Here is a 20,374-nt window from a genome sequence, read left to right as displayed (position 1 = left end):
TTGAAAATTGCCTCCTATAAACACAGAAAATGTAATAAAATCAATTTACAGCTGATTTTTCCGTGTTCTTCAAGCATAAAGTTATTTTCTTTTCCCAACAAGTTCACCCTCGCGGCCCGATATTAGCCGAAAAGTCCCGATGATTTCCGAATTTCTTCCGTAGCTTTACGATCATTGTAGTGCCAGTCCTCCGTTGTCACTCGATCTAAACAAAGATGGCGGCCGCGGAGGTTGTTCGATGGAGTTCAGTTGTTGGCGAATATGGGGTTCTGCTGACTGAAATGGGGTCCATGGAGGATCTCCTCACCCCTTTAAAGCCATATCCACGAATAAAGGTGTGTGAAATTACATGGGTTTTTCTTTTCGGTTTTATAACAATGTGCATTGGCATGCAACGCTACATGGTGTCAAGATCAGATGGTACGTCTAAGAAGTTAGCTCGATCGACCGAAATTAAAAAGTTTTTTAAAGTATTAGATACAGTTTTTAAAGTATCTAAAGAAGGATTAATTTTTCAGGGACGAGAATCAGAGAAAAGCGCTTATGAGAGGTTAAATCTAAATGTGATGTAGCTAGGGCCATTCATTTTATATCAACACCCCCCCCCCCCCCCCCTAGACGAGGAAGGTCAAAATTTCCCCCCTAAGAATAGCCTATTATTAGCCAGATTATTTTTGGGGGGGATTTTGAGTGCGAAGCATGAGGGAAAAATAATTTGCGCACCTTGCAAAATCATCCCGAAAAATAATCCGCCTGTTCTGCAGGCTACCCTAAGAATAATAGGTGCCGACCTATTATTACCCCTTAAGAGAAAGGCCATTTTTTTTGGTATCCCATGTGGGGACTGGAACAGGGCTTTCAATAAGATTTGAAATAGGTGGCTGCCTTTGCTTAACACCTGTTGGAGAGCAACATAAGAAGCTGAAAGCATTTCCCTATTTCTCGGGAACTGTATGAATTTTAGCTGGCAATTAAGAAAAGCATACCTGCTAGAGCTCCAGTGAGTGCTGGGTCATTTGAAAGAACCCTGCTGGGAGGCCATCTAGGAGATCCGTTGGTACTAGATAATATCTAGTAGAGTGGTATCTAGTGTTTCCTGGAGTCTGTCTGCACAAAATTTTATTATTATTCTCGCTCTCTTTTAGTACACTGGTATGACAGCCTCCAAGAAGTACATAGCCTTGGGGTCCAGTACTGGTGGCCTTTATATATTTGACAGGAAGACTCAGAAACATCTCAGATTCATAAGTAGCAAGGTAAGTTTACTTAGTTTATCGGCATCGATTCTCCTCCTTCAAGCCCAGGGGATTCATTAAGGTTTGGAGCAGGTGGGCATCAGGGCTTGGCACCCGGAAAAAGTATCAGCAAGGCCCCACCCCTCATTAGTAAACTGATTCGGTTCAGATGTTGAAAACAGCTGGGCAAAGTCCTGTTCACATCCAGTCAATTTGCCCTGTGCCTGACCCTTAATGAAAACCCTGCAAGCCACTCTGTCCCTGGCTGCCACCTCTGCCTCCCTCCATGTCTTCAATCCGAGATGTTTCCTCTCCTCATTTATTGTTCTTTGCCATGCCTCTCTCCCCATCCTCCTCTGTATTTGCCTTCAGGTGCTGACAGTAGTGCAATTTTGGGATTTTTGTCCAGTGACATTCTTAAGACATGGCCTAGCCATTTTCATCTTTTTTTTTTTTTTTTTTTTTTTTTTTTTTTTTTCCTTTTTCTCTCTCCCCTCTCTCTTCTTCTTTCCCTTTCGTCCCCCCACCTTTTTTTTTTCTTTCCTTAATACTTTTTTTCTCCCTTTTTTTTTTTTTTTTAATAATTCTTTTTCTGTTTTTTTTTTTATTTTTTTTTTTTTTCTCTTTTTTATCCGCTAAAAATTAAGTTTTTTTAAAAAAATTCTTTACTTATCCTCCTTGGTCCTCCTGTATGTCTCACAACCATATAATAGAAGGCGACAATTGCTTGATCTTTGTCTTTGGACAATAAGTTAACTTAGTTAGCACAGTACTAATTGTTAAAAGTTTTGCAAAATTTAATGCTGAATTTTAGAGTTTTAAATTAACAGGATGGTCCTGTACTTGCTGTTTGCTTTGCAAAATGGCGCAGTCTTTTAGGAGTAGCAACAAGGTACAGTTGAACAGCATTTGATTTATAATTTTGATACATAGTTGTTTTGGTTTAAATTTATTTTTCATTTAAATTTCCAAACCAGTTTAATTCTTATTTTTCCTGATACTTCTAAGTTCTTATTCCTTATTATATAATTATGAAACTGAGGAATGTAAAAATCAAACTGCTTGAAAATGCCTTTAACAAAACTAAATTGCCATTGGATTACTGTAACAACTGTAAATGTTATTTTGTTTTGTCAGTCATGGTATTGTGCTTGTGTGGGAAGTAAGTTCAAGGCACAGAGAGAAGCCAAAGGTATGGGAAATTTAAATTGTTCTTTATAATTTATTAATACATTGTAGTCACTATCTGTCTACTCATTGGCTAAGGGCCTACAGCTTATTCTGGGAATCAGTGTAAACTACAGATTGTTCTCTAATCTACTAGCAGATTAGTGAATAATCTGTACTTTTGGCACGCAATGCATGATTTTCTAGAGCAATGACAAGTTCACCGGTGTGCGGTGAGTGGCATTATGCACACAGTGAAGTAAAAACATGGCTTGTTGATTCGCTTCTTCAACCAAGTAAGAAATTAAAAAATTGCTGGACGATAAAGACTCAGAAAACACAAAAAGATGAGCAAAAGTTGCAAAGGAGCTGTTCCACAGATTCCTTGAGGAGAAAAAACAATCAGCAGCCTGACAACAAAAAGGAATTACCAATAGCACAAGTGTTAAAATCGTTTGTTGTTATTTTTTTCAAAACAATGTATAAAAATGTTAATATTAGTTATCGATAACACCTACCTTAACCAGATATCACAAAAACCTCATCCAAAATTATTGTTTATAACTGGTAAAACACTAGGGAAAAGAACCAAATTCAGAATCTTGTTTGATAATGTACCTTATTGTTGCTGGACTGATGTCTTTTTTGTTTTGTAGTTTATTCGGCGATCAGAAGAACACAAGAACACCACTGTAACTGCACTATGTTGGGATGAAGATGAAGCTCGTCTTTTCATTGGTGATGTGAAGGGTGTTGTGAGTGTTGTCCATGTTCCAACAGCAGGCAAGGTAATTAACGTTTAAGTAGTAAATGAAATATGAGCGGGAGATCTGCATGGGCGTTTACACAAGCCATTGAAAACGCTCATACAGATCGGATGCGAATATTTTATTCTGCCTTGTGAAATGAAAACAAATTGAATGCAAAATATTGTTATGCGAATCAGTAGAGATCTGTATCAAAAGTTGATGAATACTAATTAGCTGAGCAGGAGTTTGTATCAAAAGTTAGTTCCACTGTTTGATTTGTATTGGGGTGTACAGTTGTGTACATGGGATCTGAATACTGTGCTGGGATTGGTTTGAACCCTCAAGAATAATTGATGAATTTTACAAATGCTTTAATTGCCCAAAATATATATATCAAACCTCCCATAACAGGGATTTCATTAATTTTTGAAGTGGGAAGGCATTAAAAGGAAAGTAGGCAGGCAAAAAAGAACACGATATATGTAGCAAATTTCTTTATGTTTTATTTGAAAGTAGCCAGGTACTAACTCTTGTGTATCCAGGTACTGGTAACTGGGTCCTGCCTTCTAATGTGTGCATTAGCAACCCCCCCCCCCCCCCCCCCCCCCCCCAAAATTTTATGCCTATGTGGTCCATAGAGCAGTTTTCAATTGAGTGCAGTAAAACCAAAACCAATGTAATTACTTCGGCCAATCACAAAAGACACAGACAATCCAGTGAGCCAATCAAAACTCGAAGCAAATACATGTAACCGGCACGAAGCGCGGGAAAACGTGCGCGAGCGAGTCATGATTGGTTTTGGTTTTAGTCCTGATTGGCTGAGAAAGTGGTGCGAGATTTTAAAGCCAATCACTGAGCGTAGTAATGCAAAACCAAAGCAAACGCAATTTACTTTCGACACTCAAGTGAAAACCGCTCTAACAGGAAGTGGTTGCTTACAGTAGTTTGGATCACAGGGGGTCTAAATATTGAGCTGCAGCCTGAAGCCTAATTTTAAAGGCTTGATCCATGCACCAATGCAACCCAAAATAATTGCTTAGTTTTTCAAGAACACGTCAAACAGTAATTCAAATAAAGGGGGTTCTGAAATCAGTGCATCTAATGCAATTTTCAAGTTGTGATACTATAGTCAATCAGGAACATTGGATATAAGAAAAAAAATGTGGTGTTCCAGAAATTATCCATACCCTCCCCATGGATATCGAAGGTCATTGGAAATTCTGTGGGTTTGGGTATCAGTAATGCCAAGCATAACTGGAATTTCTGGAGGGGTGGGGGATCCAAATCAAAAATCCTTCCATGGTAGGGGTATGGATTTTTTCTCAAACAACACAATGTACTTATAGTAACAACAAACTTTAATCATCATATCAGGTTTTTAAGGCATTTAGTTACCCAATCTTTTTATTTTTTAGCTGCCTCATTCTGTAAAACCTCTTCTTCACACTACTGGTATTGTAGCAAAGGCTCACACTGGTATTGTTCAGTTGGACTGTGTTGGTGATAAACTTCTTGTGTCTACTATGACCAAGTGTGCCATTGTGGATCTGAAAAGGTTTGTTTAGTTAGATGATTTATTTGTCTTCAGGTTTAAATTATGATAAGAAATCACAGGATGCGATTGAATGTGATATTATACATTTTGTATACTCCTGGAGGGGAACTTCCATATGAAAGTGACAAATTATCCAGTATGGCAGTGAAAAGGTGTTTGACCATAATATATTCAACACTTGCCCGCCAAACAGTATGCCTGCCATGTGGGCTTTGCTTAGTGAGTGTAAATTGCAGGCTCTGGTCCCACTTTGAATGTTCTGGACAGAACACCCTATTTTTACCCACTGAATTCTCATTTAGGTTTGGAGAGAGAGCAAGGGAGCTATTAGAGTCTGGTCAGTTACAAAAATGGTATTGGTCTTGAGCTTCTTTAGGGGTTTAATTTCATTAAAATTAATTTAAATTATGGGTGTCCTTCCCCAGTTACAGAGTCGACATGGCTCAGATACAGGTTTGTGTCTGCAGATATTATTACTAACTGGAGCGGTTTTCACTTGAGTGTCGAAAGTAAATTGCGTTTGCTTTGGTTTTGAATTACTACGCTTAGTGATTGGCTTAAAAATCTCGCGCCATTTTCTTAGCCAATCAGAAGTAAAACCAAAACCAATCGTGACTAGCTTGGGCACGTTTTCCCGCGCTTCCTGCCAGCTACATGTATTTGCTTCGAGTTTTGATTGGTTCACTGGATTGTCTGTGACCTTTGTGATTGGCCCGAGTAATTACTTTGGTTTTGGTTTTACGACACTCAATTGAAAACTGCTCTATTGTGTTAACAGTAATCTTATTGTTTGCTTTTAGTCTGGATTGTGTGCCAGTTGGGGTCAAGCTAAGGTAAGCATTTATTAACCAACTTTTGACACTTCAGGTCATTTTTTCGACGTTTTTGCTTGTTTACGCCGGGAACTGTTAATACTTTTAGCCGGACTCAACTTTTTTCCCCTCCGAATACAATTTTGGGGGCTTGGAGCATCGCCCTCGTCAGCCGGTTTCATTCACTCTTTTTTCCTGGGTCTTGTCCTCGGCCAACGTACGATTTGTTTACGCGCAATTATATGCGCATGTTTTCTCCGACAGTAGTCAGAAACATATTTTTTCGTGCTTTTTCGTGGAGCAATCGTAACGATACGGCCTTGAACACATTGAACAGCGGTCTACCTATAACAATTCAAATATGCGTCGCAAAAACAAACTTGAACGCATATTTTTAGTCTTCTGGTAACCAAATTGTGCTGTGATTATTGCTCAAGATTATTTTAGTACTCCTGTAACCATATTTCCACTCGCCTATGTTGAAACTCAGGAATTTGTGGTTAGATTAAGCCTGGGTACATAAAAAAATGTCTGTAGTGTGTGTGGTCTTTGTTAAACCCCACACTGTGATTACCAATCATACTATAACTAATAAGCAAGAGTGTTCAGTTTATTCTATTATTGCTTTGACTGCTTAGCTAGGATAATCAACAGCTTCTAGGCATAAACGTAACTTCAAATCTTTCAGGGATGGTCTGTATGGAAGCTGTTTTTTCAAGGAGGGTGTCTCTGACAGTCCTGCAATCTATGCAGCACGTCCTGGATCAAGATTGTGGGAGGTTAGTGCCCACCACATATCAATATTCTTATGGAACATTGATGCAAAATAGCTTGGGACAGTGCTTCTGTAGATAACAATGTGTTATGTTATCATTTTTTATAGGCTAGTATAGATGGCCAAGTCATGTCGACCCAACAATACAAGAAACTTCTAGGAACACCTCCTGTGCCAATACTTGGATGTGGGTTAGTAACAAAAATAAACTGCTTTTTTATGGCCCAATAGTTTGTTCACTGGACCCTAATATATGCATTGAGAATTTAAATGTCCACAGGTTTGGGGGGGGGGGGGGGGGCTATTGGGGGGGGGGGGGGGTAAAAACTTATTTTAAAAATATTTTTTTTTTTTGAAATTTGGGGGGGGCCCCCCCCCCCCCCCCCGGCCCCGCCGTCCCTGGTCCATGCTCAGTGTTTTCCATGTGTTGTTTTCTTGGGTGTGCCACCTATAATTTTACTCTCACAGTGCCTCACTCCTCCTAGATGTATAAATGGGTACCTGTAAACTGTAAGGACAGGGCAAGGTGAAGATAAAGTCTGGGTCAAACCTGGGGGCTGATACAGCCCAGTACTTATCTCGGTTTCTGTTGTATGAAGAGACTAGGAGTATTTCTACCCCCCCCCCCCTGGATGGAATGCTAGTCCAATGCAGGTTTTGCCCCCAGCATTGGTTCGACGGTACCCATTTATACACTTGGGTGGAGAGAGGCACTATAATAGTTGGTGTCTTCAGTTGCCCAAGAACACCAGACAATGACTCTGGCCAGTGCTCAAACCTGGCCCTCTACATCTGGGCCGGGTTGTTCAAAGCACGATTAAGCTAATCCAGGATTAGTGTGAAGTTTGATTTCAGTTTTTTAACTTCTCATTGAGGTTTTCCTTCATTTTCTGTCCCCCAGTTTTGACATCCACTAATCTCAAGCTCCACAAAACATAAGCAATAAAAACACTTTTATCCACGAGAAATTGAACCCTTGATAAACTTTTAATCCTGGGTTAGCGTTAATCGGCTTTCGAACAACCCGGCCCAGGAGTCTAGCATGCTAACCATTAGGCCACCATGCCTCTTGGCAAGGCAAGTTTCTGACCAAATGCTGGGGTACCCTGTAAAGGACATGCTAGCATCTTATCTCAGGACAACGTAATTAGTAAAGATATAATAATATGATGTTACCAACAGACTTAAAATCGTTCTTTTGCAGTCACAGTGCCATTGAGCCAATAACAGAAGGGGATTTTCCACCACAGTCTGTCAATTTTGCCAAGCTATTGCTTGTCAGGTGATTTTTCCTTTAACGTTCCTGTCAGCCATGCCACATAATACATAATGTTTATCTTTTATGTACAACTGTACATGCACAATTTATTAAGCCTTGTGTCATCCTAACCATAAACTAAACTAGTCTTGGTTTTTTTATGTGTTCCTCAAAGTTTTGACAAGTATTTTTTCTGTGGCAGCTTGTATAAATGAGTAATATATTACTGTGTAACTAATTGCCTTGCATGACATTTTATCTTCAGGGATCGATTCTTAGTGACATGGCACGGATCTTCACTGTACATTATTGATCCAATCTTGGGTCAGTTGGTGGCTTGGTATGCCATGGACACGGGTAAGAACGAAGACTTTAGATTTGTCTGTATTCTAGAATTGTCTGAGACTCTTAGAAGCAAAAATGCTGAAATGTAGTTTTTTTTTTTTAATAATAATACACAACAAAACTTACAGAACAGTACTTACGTAGATTTACTTACAGTATATTATTTACATTACTTTCAATAGACTACAATATGTTATTACATCACTTACAAAATACGCTACATTTAATTACAGCAGTTTGACAGAACATTGCCTTTTCCCTATATGTACTTACTAATCATAATCAGATGTTTAAACGGTTATTTATGTTTACACTATATTTATAATTTCAAGATTTACAAAATAAAGGCCCATGTTAGCTGAAAATTTTCTAAAGATTTTTTTTTTTTTTGAAATGTAGTTGACCTCTTTCTGGGTTGCCACGTTCATGGAGAAGTCAGGGAAAAACAAGTCAGGGAAAATCTTAGTTCTTGTCAAAGTCAGTGAAAACTCAGAGAATTTTGTTCGCATGCATTCAAAATCCTGTGAAAACGTAAAGAGATTGAAAATGAAGGGAAGAATATTGATGGCCTGCAGAAGAAGCTGAGGCAAATGCAAAAGTGGATTTGGCTTAATTGATAATTTGCCTAATGCAAGGTCATTGAAAATTAGTTTAAGGTGGGTGAAAAGTCAGGGAATTTTTTTGGGTTTTAATGAGTGGCAACCCTGTGACTTGAAACCTCTGAGACCCTAGTTGTTGAAAATGTGCTTAAACTTAAGTAACTTAATTATATGGTACAATATTCTTGCAGTTGTTGAGGACATTGTCTGTGTCGGGGATGAGTTCTATGTCTATGATGCTGAAGACTGTGTGAAATGGTTTGCCCTTCTTTCCGTTAAAGAGTGTGTGTCAAGACTGTATGAAATGGGAGAGATCAGCCAGTGTCTAAAGGTAAGCAATATGGAACCCATAAAACCAATTAACCTTTGATTCTGATGTCAAGGTTAAGTCTTTCTACCAGCACCTGCAACTTGGAGTATTACCACTCCCTGCGGTTGGCATGCTAGAATAGAGCTGTTTTCTGCCCCCTCCTAGTTCCTGTTTAAGTGGCCTACTTATCTGTGTTGTGTTTTGATTATCCTTACCTGTAGGTGCTGCTAAGCTGCAAGCATTACATCATTCCTGGTTCAGCAAGGGATTTGGTTCCTGTTTCACTGGTCACAAACCTTAGGGAAAGTTTATGCGAAGAAGAGAAAGAAGACAGAGAGGTTTGTATTGTATTATGAGCTATTGACTGCCCACAGAGTGTGTAAAAAAGTAAAGGGTACCTTCCTTTTAAAACAATAGAAAACAAACAAACAAACAAAAGAAAAGAAAAAAGCTTAAATAAAATCTTTCCACAATAATTTTACTGTCCAATTCTATGATAGGACCTGATTGGTGAGCTGGAAGAACTTGAGCGTGACATGGAACCTGCAACAGAAGCGAGTGACAAGCCACCGAGTTACCATGGTAACACGAGCTTGACTGACAGTCCTGACACTCTAAGTATATGCAGTGATGCCTTCACTGATGATTTAGAGTCGAACACACCATCCCCTGGGGGAAGGACATTGGAAACAGGAGAGGATCATGACAACTTGGAAACCATACACTCAGATGATGTTGATAAAGGTGGTCTGCATTGGAAGTTGAAGAAACAGTGGAGTGCTGATATTTCATTTGAGGGCATGCTGATGTCTGCCGCCGCAGCAGCCAAGAAATTTAAAGCCGAGCGACAGAAGGGAATCAACATACTGAAGAGATCACAATCTACTGACAGCCCAGTAAGACAGCTAAATTCTTCTGGGGCAGACAGCCCTACAGACCCTCACCACAAGGTTGGTGATTCTCAGAGTAAGGTCGTGCCTGATGCAGACACCGGTCTGCAGACAAAAGGACTGGATATCCAAGAAACCATCCAGGAAGAGGAAAGTCCTCTGTTACAAAAGCAAATCCTTGAGCAGAGTCCGTGTCATTCTGATGACAGTGAATCAAGACAGTCTGGCAATGAAGGAGGAGCAGTTGAAGAAGAAGCTTTAGATAAGTGAGCAATGTTCACCATTTATTTTTCTTCTGTTTCATGTAAGTCTGTTCTCTAGGTCCTCATAGAAGAGATTGCAGTTAGAGTCAGTTATTGTGTCAATATACACTTTACACAGCCCTTGCAATCGTTATTTGAGTTTCAAAAGATTGTCACAAAATATTTGCGTCTCTTTTATTTAGTTTTGGTTAATTTGTTTTCAGAAAGGAAAAGTTAAGTTTGCGAGAGAGAAAGAAAAGAAAGAAGAGAGTAGTCACTGTCGGTATGTGTAGTCTGCTTCATGTATATCAACTCTTAATGTCTTGGTCCTTGTGTTTCCACCATAATATTACACTTTCATGTCTCTTGGGAACCGTTAATGTTATTTGAACGAAGTTTGTCTTTGCTTCTTCTACTCATTAAATTGCCTTATCACGCTGTCACTGGTTTAAGTAAGAGATAAATACCGAGAACGGAGGTATTAATCCATATACATCCCGAGGGCCGTGGGCCCGAGGGATGTATATGGATTAATGCCGACGTTCGACGATTAATGCCGACGTTCTGTATAAATCCCTGAAACCAGGGATTTATACAGATAAATCCCTGAAACGAGGGATTTATACAGATAAATCCCTCATTAATAATCATAAATTCAATTCATAAGCCCCGCTCTTCCCTGCTACATTATCAAGCCCTCCCCGGACTTTCAGATAGTTAATAAAGGTTAAGTTAAATAAAGGTTGTTGAATAACAAAAGAAAATGTGCCAATCATGAAATAACGCTAATTTAACTCTGATCGTCTCTTTTCAGATATTGATTCACCTCAAGTAAAGCCAGGTATTTGTTAAGATTGACTTTTTTTAGTTAGTTCAATAGCTTAATGTTTTATCTTTTACGGATCGAGAAAGCTACTTACAAAATATACTCAAGACAACGGAGATAGTTTATCTTGTACATACAGCCTTGGTGGAAAGAATTATGGAAGGAAATTTTGTTATTGTCTACTGTAAAATAGTTGATTGATCCTTTTTGTTGAGTGTTAACAGGTGAATATTTTTAAAAATCCATGTATCAGTTATGGTTTTTTTTGTGAATATTCAGAAGGCACTCCAGCACCCTATGCACGGAGCTCTTCCTTTCGTGGGAGTTCTTCAACTGATGACACAGAGGTAAGACAGCATTCTGAAACAAGTGTAAATGTCCTTGTCTGTCTGTCTGTCTGTCTGTCTGTCTGCCAGTATGTCCGTCAGTCTATCTGTCCATCTGTGACATTTAAAGATGAATTCCAGTCCGTACTGCGCAATCTCGGCTGCAATGTTTATGTGAGCCCACACGAAGGGAATGTTTACAAGCAAAACTAAAAGTTCCGCGACAAACTTACCTTTTTCTTCATTATTAACGCCAGATATCCTTGCAGAACAAATATAACGAGTAGAAGAACCTTGACGCTATTTCAAACCGACGTTTCAGCTCATCGGAAACTCTTGAACGAAACGAACTGTAATGGCGGACTAAAAAACGTCATGTATGCTGTCACCGAAGTGTAACGTTTCAACGAATTCAAAACAAAAACGTAAACAAACCCCGAGTCTGCGCAGTACGGACTGGAAATCAGCTTTAAGTTAAGTACAAGTATCATGTCTGGGTTTTTTCGTCCACCAATCTAGGCAAGGAGTAGACGTCTGTCAGAACCTATCAGCCCTATACAAACTGAACTGCCTCCTGCCATTCCAGCCATGCTGTCAAAAGCCAAGGGATTGCTGAAAAAGAAACTTAAACCTTCATCAGAAGATCCCTCCCCATTACCGTCTCCTACTCCACCTGCTGAAGAGGAAATAATGGACAATGTGGAAGAGGAGTCGCAAAAGATAAAATGCCCGCCAGAAGTGGAGGAACTCATTGAGTGTTCAGCAAAGACACGGTTTGTTCTTATTTGTTAGTCTGCGTTTGTCTGTAAAAAGTTGTAATTCTCTATTTATCCTTGTATTTACCACCTAACTGTAAATAGAAGTAATCTTTTTGAGGGAAAATTTGAGCAATAAAAGACCAATTGCTTCCCAAGTTTTGAATGTCAAAGGAGCAATGTCACGATATTTGAGTCATTTTTCTGATTACTTTATAATTGAATAATAGTTTTCTAACGTAGAAGAACAACAAAGGAGTAATAAAAACGCGAAAATAAACAAGGATGGTTTTGATTGACAAAGATTAAGACGGTCTACGAATCACAAACTTGAAAAATCTTGCCATTGTTTTCAAGTTGGGGTGTCTGTGACGTAGCTCCTTTAAGTACAAAGAAAGTAAGGTCTACTTCCGTGAGAGCTAGTTTTTTTAGTACCAAGAACAGCGAATAATGAAGGAGCGATGATTGCGTTACTTTCGTTTTAAGGAATGAAGTGAAGAATCCACTCACCCTCTTCAGTATCAGTAGCCTGCGTCACGCATTTGAGAAATGGATCCCAAAGCTTCATGGAGCCATGAAGAATTGTCTTGAGTTGAACAAGAATAGTGAAGGAATCGACACTAAGATTGATTTGAAGTATTTCCTTGATGGACCTGCATTTGCTGATGTCTCATATCTAGCAAGGATGTGTTTTGATTGTGGTATATATGGATTGAAAGGCATGGAATCCTTACAAGATGTTTCCTGTGATGCGACAAGTAGCGCCAAAACATCTTCCAATAGCTCCCTGGTTGTTCAAGATAATGCAGGAGTGAGTGACGATTTGAATAATTTAAAGAATGACGAATTAAGTGTTGTTTTACCGAATTCTTCGGAAACAGTAATGGAACACGAGTTGGACAAGTGCAATCCTTCTTCTTCGCATGAAGATATTGAGACTACTGATGCATCAACAGAAGCTGGTTTTTCTCAAGAATCAACATCGCAGAGTGTTGCACCAACTTCCTCTTCAATCGGCACAAATGTTGAAGAAGAGAGTTGCAAAGGGAACACTTTGGACAGTGACGCGATAGAACAACTTGGTGTTGCGGTTAATGTTGAGGTAAATGGTGACATTGTTCAACCACTAAAGGCATCACCGAATGAAGAAAATAAGACGTTGCATAAATCCGCTAACAACACTTCCTCCTCACACGAAGAAATCTGCAGTAATGGCAATTCAGCACCAAATAGTGAGCCCTCTTGTGGATTGTGTAAAAATGGAACTGCATTCTGCAGAAGTGATATTGGGGAAGTTGACACAGAAAGCTGTTCACAACAGGAGAATGACATCATTCGCTCAAAATTCCTGGCTTACTATTTCTTTCTCCTGGATGTCAAGCAGTTACGACGCACCCTTTTCATGAGCAGGGGAGACAGAAGGAAGACTTGGAATACCTTTGTGGATTGTCTGTCAGGTGAGTGACTTGGCAGGTGTTTTCATGCGTTCTTACTTTGTTGTTATGGTTAATCAATAAAAGGAAATTTTGCCGATTTTAGCTACCACATTTTGTTAAATCGAATGATACCGAAGTTCCTAAGTCGTATATCAACATAAATTAGAAGTAGTATAGCGTGAACATATTAAACTGTTGCATATTTTACAAGTAGTATACTTTTAGTAGTATAATGGGTTGAGGATTACACCCAGTTTTGGACGAGTAATGTTTTCCTGAATGATTATCACTGTTACTGCTTTTATGGTTTGTAAAAAAGGGTTCTGGTGAAAAGGGTTCCATTTCTGCCTGTAAGTGAGTTAAGTTATTGCAGCGAACATTTTTGAGCGGTCATGTTTTGTAGCCGTCTGAGCACTTTAATAAAGTAATCCATTGTTGTGTAGATCTTGTCACCACTGATGACGTCATTGCTAAGTACTTAAAAGAAGGTGATGCACGTCGGGCGCTTCATGAACTGCATGATGGAATGGATGCATACTCTGACATTTTACTTTATCATTTAACTCGGTAAGCTGTGCACGCATTTAGACCCTCCTCGACCTCCTCCTTTCAGGGTTGTCATGAAACTGACCTGCTATTGCAACTACATCTAATTCCTTTCTAATGTAGCAGATCACAGAAAAAAGACCCAACAAACAGACTTGTCGAGGATAGGTCTTCTACCTTACCTACTAGCTATGCAAGTAATGAGATTTATATGAACGTAACGTAAAGTAAGATTCCCCCCCCCCCCCCCTTAGTAGGTAACCGAACAAAAGAACAACAAAGCTGCTTACCGCCCATCGAATCAAGCATCTGACATTTTCGGGTATTTTTTGGTCATTGTTGTGATAATGGAAAATGATTATTTGTCTAAAAAATATATATCGTGGCAAATGAGGCGTGGTGGCCTAATGGTTAGCGTGCTGAACTCTGGATCGAGCGGTCTGGGTTCGAGCCCTGGCCGGGTCACTGCGTTGTGTCCTTGCGTAAGACACTTTACTCTCACAGTGCCTTCCTTCACCCAGGTGTATAAATGGGTAAGGGCAAATTTAATGCTGGATGGTGACCCTGCGATGAGAAAGCATCCCATCCAGGGGCAAGTAGAAATACTCCTAGTCTGAAGACTTAACCTAATGACTTAAGACTTCTAATCTCGCTGACTCTTGTTTTGGGCCCACCATTGTTGGTACTTTGCACAAACAATCTACCTGGCACAAGGCTATTGACCAAGGTTGCAAGGTTTTCCTGACTAGTCTACATTTCTCATTTACAGTCTGTATGAACACGATAGTCGCGAGACAATGGTAACATGTGCTAGAATGTTTCCAGACGTGCAACCATGGGAGGTCATGGAGATTTCTCGGCAAAGCAGCACCCTGGAATCTGGCTCAGCAGATTTTGTGTTGTATGTAGAACAGCTGATGAGATGGAGGGCCGAGGTTGGAAATACCAAGTACGACTTGTTCTTTGCTAGATTTAAATTGTAAAATACAGTTTACTGTTAGTCACTCATGGACTATACTAAGGAACAACTGGAAAATTCTAAACTAATTTCTCCTCTGAAGGTTGTAAGGAAACAGCTGCCCAGTATGACATGACATGACATGATTTAATATGACATGTCATAAAGGTCGACACACACTAGGGGACTAATGGCAGGGACTTGCTTTGAGGACCAGTCCCCTAGTGTGTACTCGTATTTTGCATCGAAATTCTAGTCGCAGGGACCACATTTTTTGGTCCCTGCGACTAGTCCAACAAATTCAGCTGGTTTGATTTCTGGGACTAGTCGCAGGGACCAATAGTCCCTTAGTGTGCGTGTACACACTAAGGGATAAGTCCCTGCGACTAGTCACCTAGTGTGTGCCTAGCTTAACGTGACATCACATGAAACATTACATGGCTTACCTTGACATGACATGACATCAAATGACGTGACAATTGCCTTGTCATGTCATGCATGACATGCCGTGACATCATGAAAGCGCGGACTGGTGACGATGTTCAAGTCATAATTTAGCCTCTGAACCAACTAAGCAAAGCAATGTTAGTGGTTTTCTGTTGAGTATTTCTACAGGTTTCCTTGTATCTTTTCTCTAGGGAGCAAACTATTGTCAAGATTTGTGAGGATATTGCGATCGCTAAATGGTGGTTCCACTGCTCGCTCATAGTGGATCCATCAAGGGAAGGATTACACTGTCAACAGTGTGGAAAACCAAGGTTAGCATTGCATATAACTCCTCATTATTTAAACATCAAGGGAGACGGTTTGGCCTAATGGTTAGTGCGCTGGACTCAAGAACGTGCCCTGGCCGGGATCATTATGTTGTGTTCTTTATACATCACCCAAGTGTGGTGTATAAATGGGTACCGGTGAATTTACTGCTAGGGGGGTAACCCTGCGATGGACTAGCATCCCATACAGGGGGAGTAGCAATACTCCTAGTCACTTCATGCTACTGAAACCGGGATAAGCTCCAGCCTGATATGCCACTTGGCTCGAACATTATTAAACAACAAAGGACGCTTTCCCACGGTTTATCGACTGAATAAACCATTGTTAGGAGTAAGCAAGAATAGATTATAACTTGCAAAATAAAAAAATTTTGCATTACAATTACCGTGTTTGATCAACATGCTATTGTGTTACTTTAGGAAAGTGAATCGCAAATATCTTCAATGGTATCTCTTTCGGCTGTAGTTTGTAAACATTTTATCAATTTTTTGTTACAGACCAGGGTCGCATACTCTACAATGGCAAAAGGCCGATCATTTACAGCAGCTCATTGATTTCCTGTGCCAAAAGGATCCTAAAGAATATACAGACTTCATGGACTTCTGCTGGAAGCATGGGTAAGAGGCAGCTTATTTAATCATTTCTCAACTATAATGTTACGCACGCGCAACATACGATGATTATCCTTCACGGGGAGTCAATAAGAGCTCCAGAGTTTAATGCGACTAGTCTTCTCGGCAGCCGTTTCTAGGTCTTCACGCAAGTTTGTTACGTTGTTGCGCAACGTTTTCCCACACTGTAGAGATGAACATGACGTGACAATCGAAGTTACTGCTTTATAAGAAACTATTGTAGAACTCACAATTGACCAAACTTCCAGGCCTCTCAGAACTGCGAACGTTCTTTCCTCTTAAATTCTTATACCGGCATTTCACATGTAGGTGTCATTTCATACGTCGTCATTCGTTACAGGATAATGTTTAGTGCTTGTGTTAATGGCTCTTGTGGCTAATGCTTGCATAGGGCAAGAAAAGATTCCTCTTCGAGCCCAAAGAGCGTCGGCATATAAAGCTGTCCAATACACCTTACTATTTGCACTGGGTTCTGTTTTTAGATACTGGTCAGGTCTGATCCGCCTGTGTGTGAAAACAAACCGTAGACAAGAGGCTTTGCAGCTGGTGGTCTCTTTGGGTGACTTGAAGCTAATTAAAGACACACAGCCATGGGGTATGTACAACCGTTTTCATTAAAGTCAAAATTTAAAATTCTTCCAAGTTCACGAGTTATCTTTAAAACAGAGCCAATTTTGTGTTGGACAGGTCAGGGTCGGTTGGGTGGGCGCGCGCGAGAAAATCACTTCGCGCGGGTCCCCCTCGCGCGAAACGATTTATCGCGCGCTTGCGTGCATTCCCACTCGACTGAACCCTGAGAAAAATGGGCCTAACAGTACGTGTTTCTTATAATTGTTGAAAATCATCAAGGTTGTAAAGTTGGTAAAGTACTCGCTGTTTTTTGTTTCCCATTGAACAGGACTCCTTCCAAAGACTTTGGATGAATGGAGACATTTGTTGGATTTGTTTCTATCACGCGATCACTATGGCAACGACTCACGTGACACTCCTCATTCATGCATACCGCTGTCTGCTTCTGAATGGATTCCAAACTTGACTTGGAGTAATGTGATCAATCTAATGCTTGAACAGTTGGGCGCTGGACATACTGTCAACTTACTGCAGGCTCTGCCACGTGACACGCCACTCCTCACTACAGATTTCTACTACTCGTGTCTGCTGGGAGCCGTGATTGAGAGAAGGCAAAGGTTAGCAAAGACCATTTGCACTGTTTTAAATGTTTCGTGTACAGCCCGAATACGGTGAGAATATTGCGCGCAATGTCTTCACTAGTACTGCATCACTGCGCCTTCTGTGGGCCAGAGGGCGTCGCCCGAGGAGTATGCAGCTCATTTGACACGGTAAAACGCTTTAAAAATGCACACAAATGATTTGCTTTCTTGAGGCTAGTCAGGAAAACCTTTTTTTTAAATTGGTGTCTTTTTTTCCCTTCTCATCACCTCTCTGTTTGCCAATGTATTGATATTACAAGGGGAAAGTGGTTGTTGATCACTCTCAAAATTTATTGTGGCTTTTTTGTTTATTTTTTTTTTCAGAACCTTGATTCACGAGCTGCTTAAAAAGTTTGATTCCTATCTGTGGTCACAAAGAAGCGGTTCCTTAGCTCCAAAGGTACAAAAATCGTTCTATATTCATTAGGGCAGCTTCTGAGCATTTAGCGTTTATTCCGAGTAACTTACAGTTGTAAGATACCGGCTGCAGTGACCTGCAATCAACGGCGCGCGAGACAAATCGCTGATTCCCTCACTTTTTTTTTTACTTTCTTTGACGTCATTTTAGAGCAATATACGATTAACGCGTAGCTAAAGCTGTTATACCCGATCTTTTTTTCAGTTGAATAATTTTCGTAAGGAAGAAGAAACTTGCGGTCCCACAAGCAAGGTAACCCGGCCTAGCTACTGCACTCAGTCAAAGTGCAGTTGCTATGTTCTCTTTTGGTTCTTGGTGATTTTCGTTGGTGTTTTTAAATGCGAGTTTGTTGCGACTATAACTATGTTAATCTAAAACAACATATCGATGGTCATTGAAATACGTCGTTTATTTTGAATTTAACAGGAAGACGTCAAACCCCAGCTGGAGGCCATGTCACAGTTCAGAACACTCGAGGATGGAGGTAACACGACAGACTTCTTTACGCGAATTCATTCCGGGCAGATTATGAGTGATCTCGTCTGTTTTCTTACACTTATGTTCTGTTTTCCACAACAGCTTCAAACTGGGGACAAAACATTCGCCTAGCTGAGTGAGTACCGAAATAAGCTATCATACTTCGATATATGCCTTTCTATCCCTTAAGAGAAAGTCTGCTGACAGTTTATGCACTCCTAGTTCCTTGTTACCTCTGATAACTTTTCAAACAGTTAGGACGTGAGACAAAGCAAATGCTCGTTTTAGGAAAAGAGGTGTAAAACTGTATTCTAGAGAGCATTCCTCGAGATGTATGAAAATCGAACTTGACTAACGAGTGTATTTTTTTTTCAAAGCGGTGAATGTTTGGTGTGCTCGCTGAAACTGTGCGAGCAGATTTCGACGAGTAATCAAGGGCTTCTGTTGTTTGAATGCGGTAAGTCAGCGAATTCGTTTTACCTTTTTTGGAGATCTTTCTGTTGGTTTCCCAACCATTTTAGCCAATCAAAGAGCTAACAGTTGCACGTGCAATTTACGTAGATGATTGGCAGATGTCAGAAACGTGTCACTCTCATTTTCACACTCATCCCCAGGGCCGCCTGGTTATCCCCGGTTGGCTGAGAGCATTGAGCGGTTCTGGGGTCGCGAACGTGTAAACTGGACATTTAATGAAAGAACGTTCTGATTTTCAGGTCACGTATTTCACAAGCACTGTGTTCCAGAGGCGGCGTGTGTGCTGTGTTTTCATCAAAATCTCACCACACTTGGAACAAAAGTACTGTGACCGGACAAGACACCGAAGACGAACAAATATTCAGTTTAGTGAAGTTGTTTAGTTTTTAGATGAAGCAGATGTGGGCAGTAGCTTAGAGCGATTTTCGTTTGAGTGTCGTAGAACCAAAACCAAAGTAATCACTCTGGCCAATCACAAAGGACCACGACAATCTAGTGAACCAATCAAAACACGAACCTAATACATGTATCCGGTGTAAAGCGCGGGAAAATGTGTGGGAGCGAGTCACGATTGGTTTTGGTTTTACTTCTGATCGGTCGAGAAAGTGGCGCGTGTTTCTTTGACCGATCACTAAGTGTAGTAATGCAAAACCACCCCCCCCCCCCCTCCAAGCATTTAAGAATTACTTTTGACACTCAAGTGAAAACCGCTCTATCAGGGTCTGGCTGTTCAAGACAGCATTAGTTAAACTAGCTTTACCCAGTTCACGACCATAAAACAGGTTTCGCTTAGCAAGTTTAAAGAATTAAAAATCATTGACAGTAAATGGAAATCCTCGATTTTTCACAGGGTTTAAATTAACTTCTTTTTACATAAATGAAACTTTCCAGTCAATACACTTAGGGAGCACCTTTTACAAACAATGTTAAAACACGTTTACAAACAGTACTTCATTTAATGTAGTTTAATTTAACAGAATTTAATTTACATGTAATGGTTTTAAGTAGGAAATGAATTAGCTTTGCTAGATAGAGAAAGAAATTCACAAAGGAATTTATACCAAAAGATAAAAAACTTCTTGTTCAGCTTTTAATAAAAAATTATCAATTATTTAATAATTTTTGAACAAGTTAAATTTCTATGCAGAAATGTATCGTACAAAAGATGCTACATGCGAGGGGACAATTCAGTTCCGAGGACATGAAGCTGAGACACTTGCTGTCATGTACACCACAAAAAAATCGTCCCTGTTTTATGTCCTTTCGCTTGTATCGGCCTATTGTATACTCACTGATGAATTTAACAAAATTTTATAAAGACAAATTTTAATCGAATTAATACGGAGATATTAAAATAGATAAAAGACGCGACGGATGGTATTTTTGTAAAACAAAAATGTTATTTTACATAATAATTTAATGCACCCTAAAGGTGTATTCTAAATACATTTTTACAAGATATTTCAAAATTCATAAAATGGATGTTAATAAAAACATTGGAACAAAATAGATCCTTGTGGGATGTACTTTATTGTTCTTTTAATTATATTGTTTTGGCTGTGAACGAATACATTTAAAATGAAGAACAACACTACCCAATTTTT

The 20,374-nt window shown here is 39.8% G+C and overlaps 1 protein-coding gene across 2 annotated transcripts; it reads left to right on the top strand.

The window, feature by feature from the left end:
• Nucleotides 1–211: 211 nt before the first annotated feature.
• LOC144631344 (BLOC-2 complex member HPS5-like) lies at nt 212–19,583 on the top strand. Of its 2 annotated transcripts, none has more exons than XM_078489754.1 (31): nt 212–335; nt 1,146–1,256; nt 2,066–2,127; nt 2,373–2,427; nt 3,059–3,190; nt 4,567–4,706; nt 5,507–5,539; nt 6,207–6,297; nt 6,402–6,484; nt 7,498–7,575; nt 7,817–7,908; nt 8,687–8,826; nt 9,027–9,143; nt 9,306–9,961; nt 10,162–10,220; nt 10,752–10,778; nt 11,043–11,110; nt 11,609–11,862; nt 12,331–13,301; nt 13,724–13,847; nt 14,596–14,775; nt 15,423–15,542; nt 16,056–16,175; nt 16,673–16,785; nt 17,089–17,377; nt 17,726–17,801; nt 18,024–18,071; nt 18,246–18,303; nt 18,399–18,432; nt 18,674–18,753; nt 19,010–19,583. In XM_078489754.1, the coding sequence occupies exons 1-31, from the start codon at nt 216–218 to the stop codon at nt 19,099–19,101; spliced, it is 4,623 nt and encodes a 1,540-aa protein (XP_078345880.1). In that variant the 5' UTR covers nt 212–215; the 3' UTR covers nt 19,102–19,583. The 2 variants fall into 2 exon arrangements, with proteins under 2 accessions (XP_078345880.1, XP_078345881.1); XM_078489755.1 differs by lacking the exon at nt 19,010–19,583 and adding an exon at nt 18,828–19,001 and having other exon boundaries at nt 18,674–18,795.
• The last annotated feature ends 791 nt before the right edge of the window (nt 19,584–20,374 follow it).

The sequence above is a fragment of the Oculina patagonica genome, chromosome 12, assembly GCF_052425735.1.
Source record: "Oculina patagonica isolate OP01 chromosome 12, crgOcupat, whole genome shotgun sequence".
NCBI classification, from domain to species: Eukaryota; Metazoa; Cnidaria; class Anthozoa; order Scleractinia; family Oculinidae; genus Oculina; species Oculina patagonica.
The sequence above is the reverse complement of the archived record's forward strand: the minus strand, read 5'-3'. Positions and strand labels throughout refer to the sequence as shown.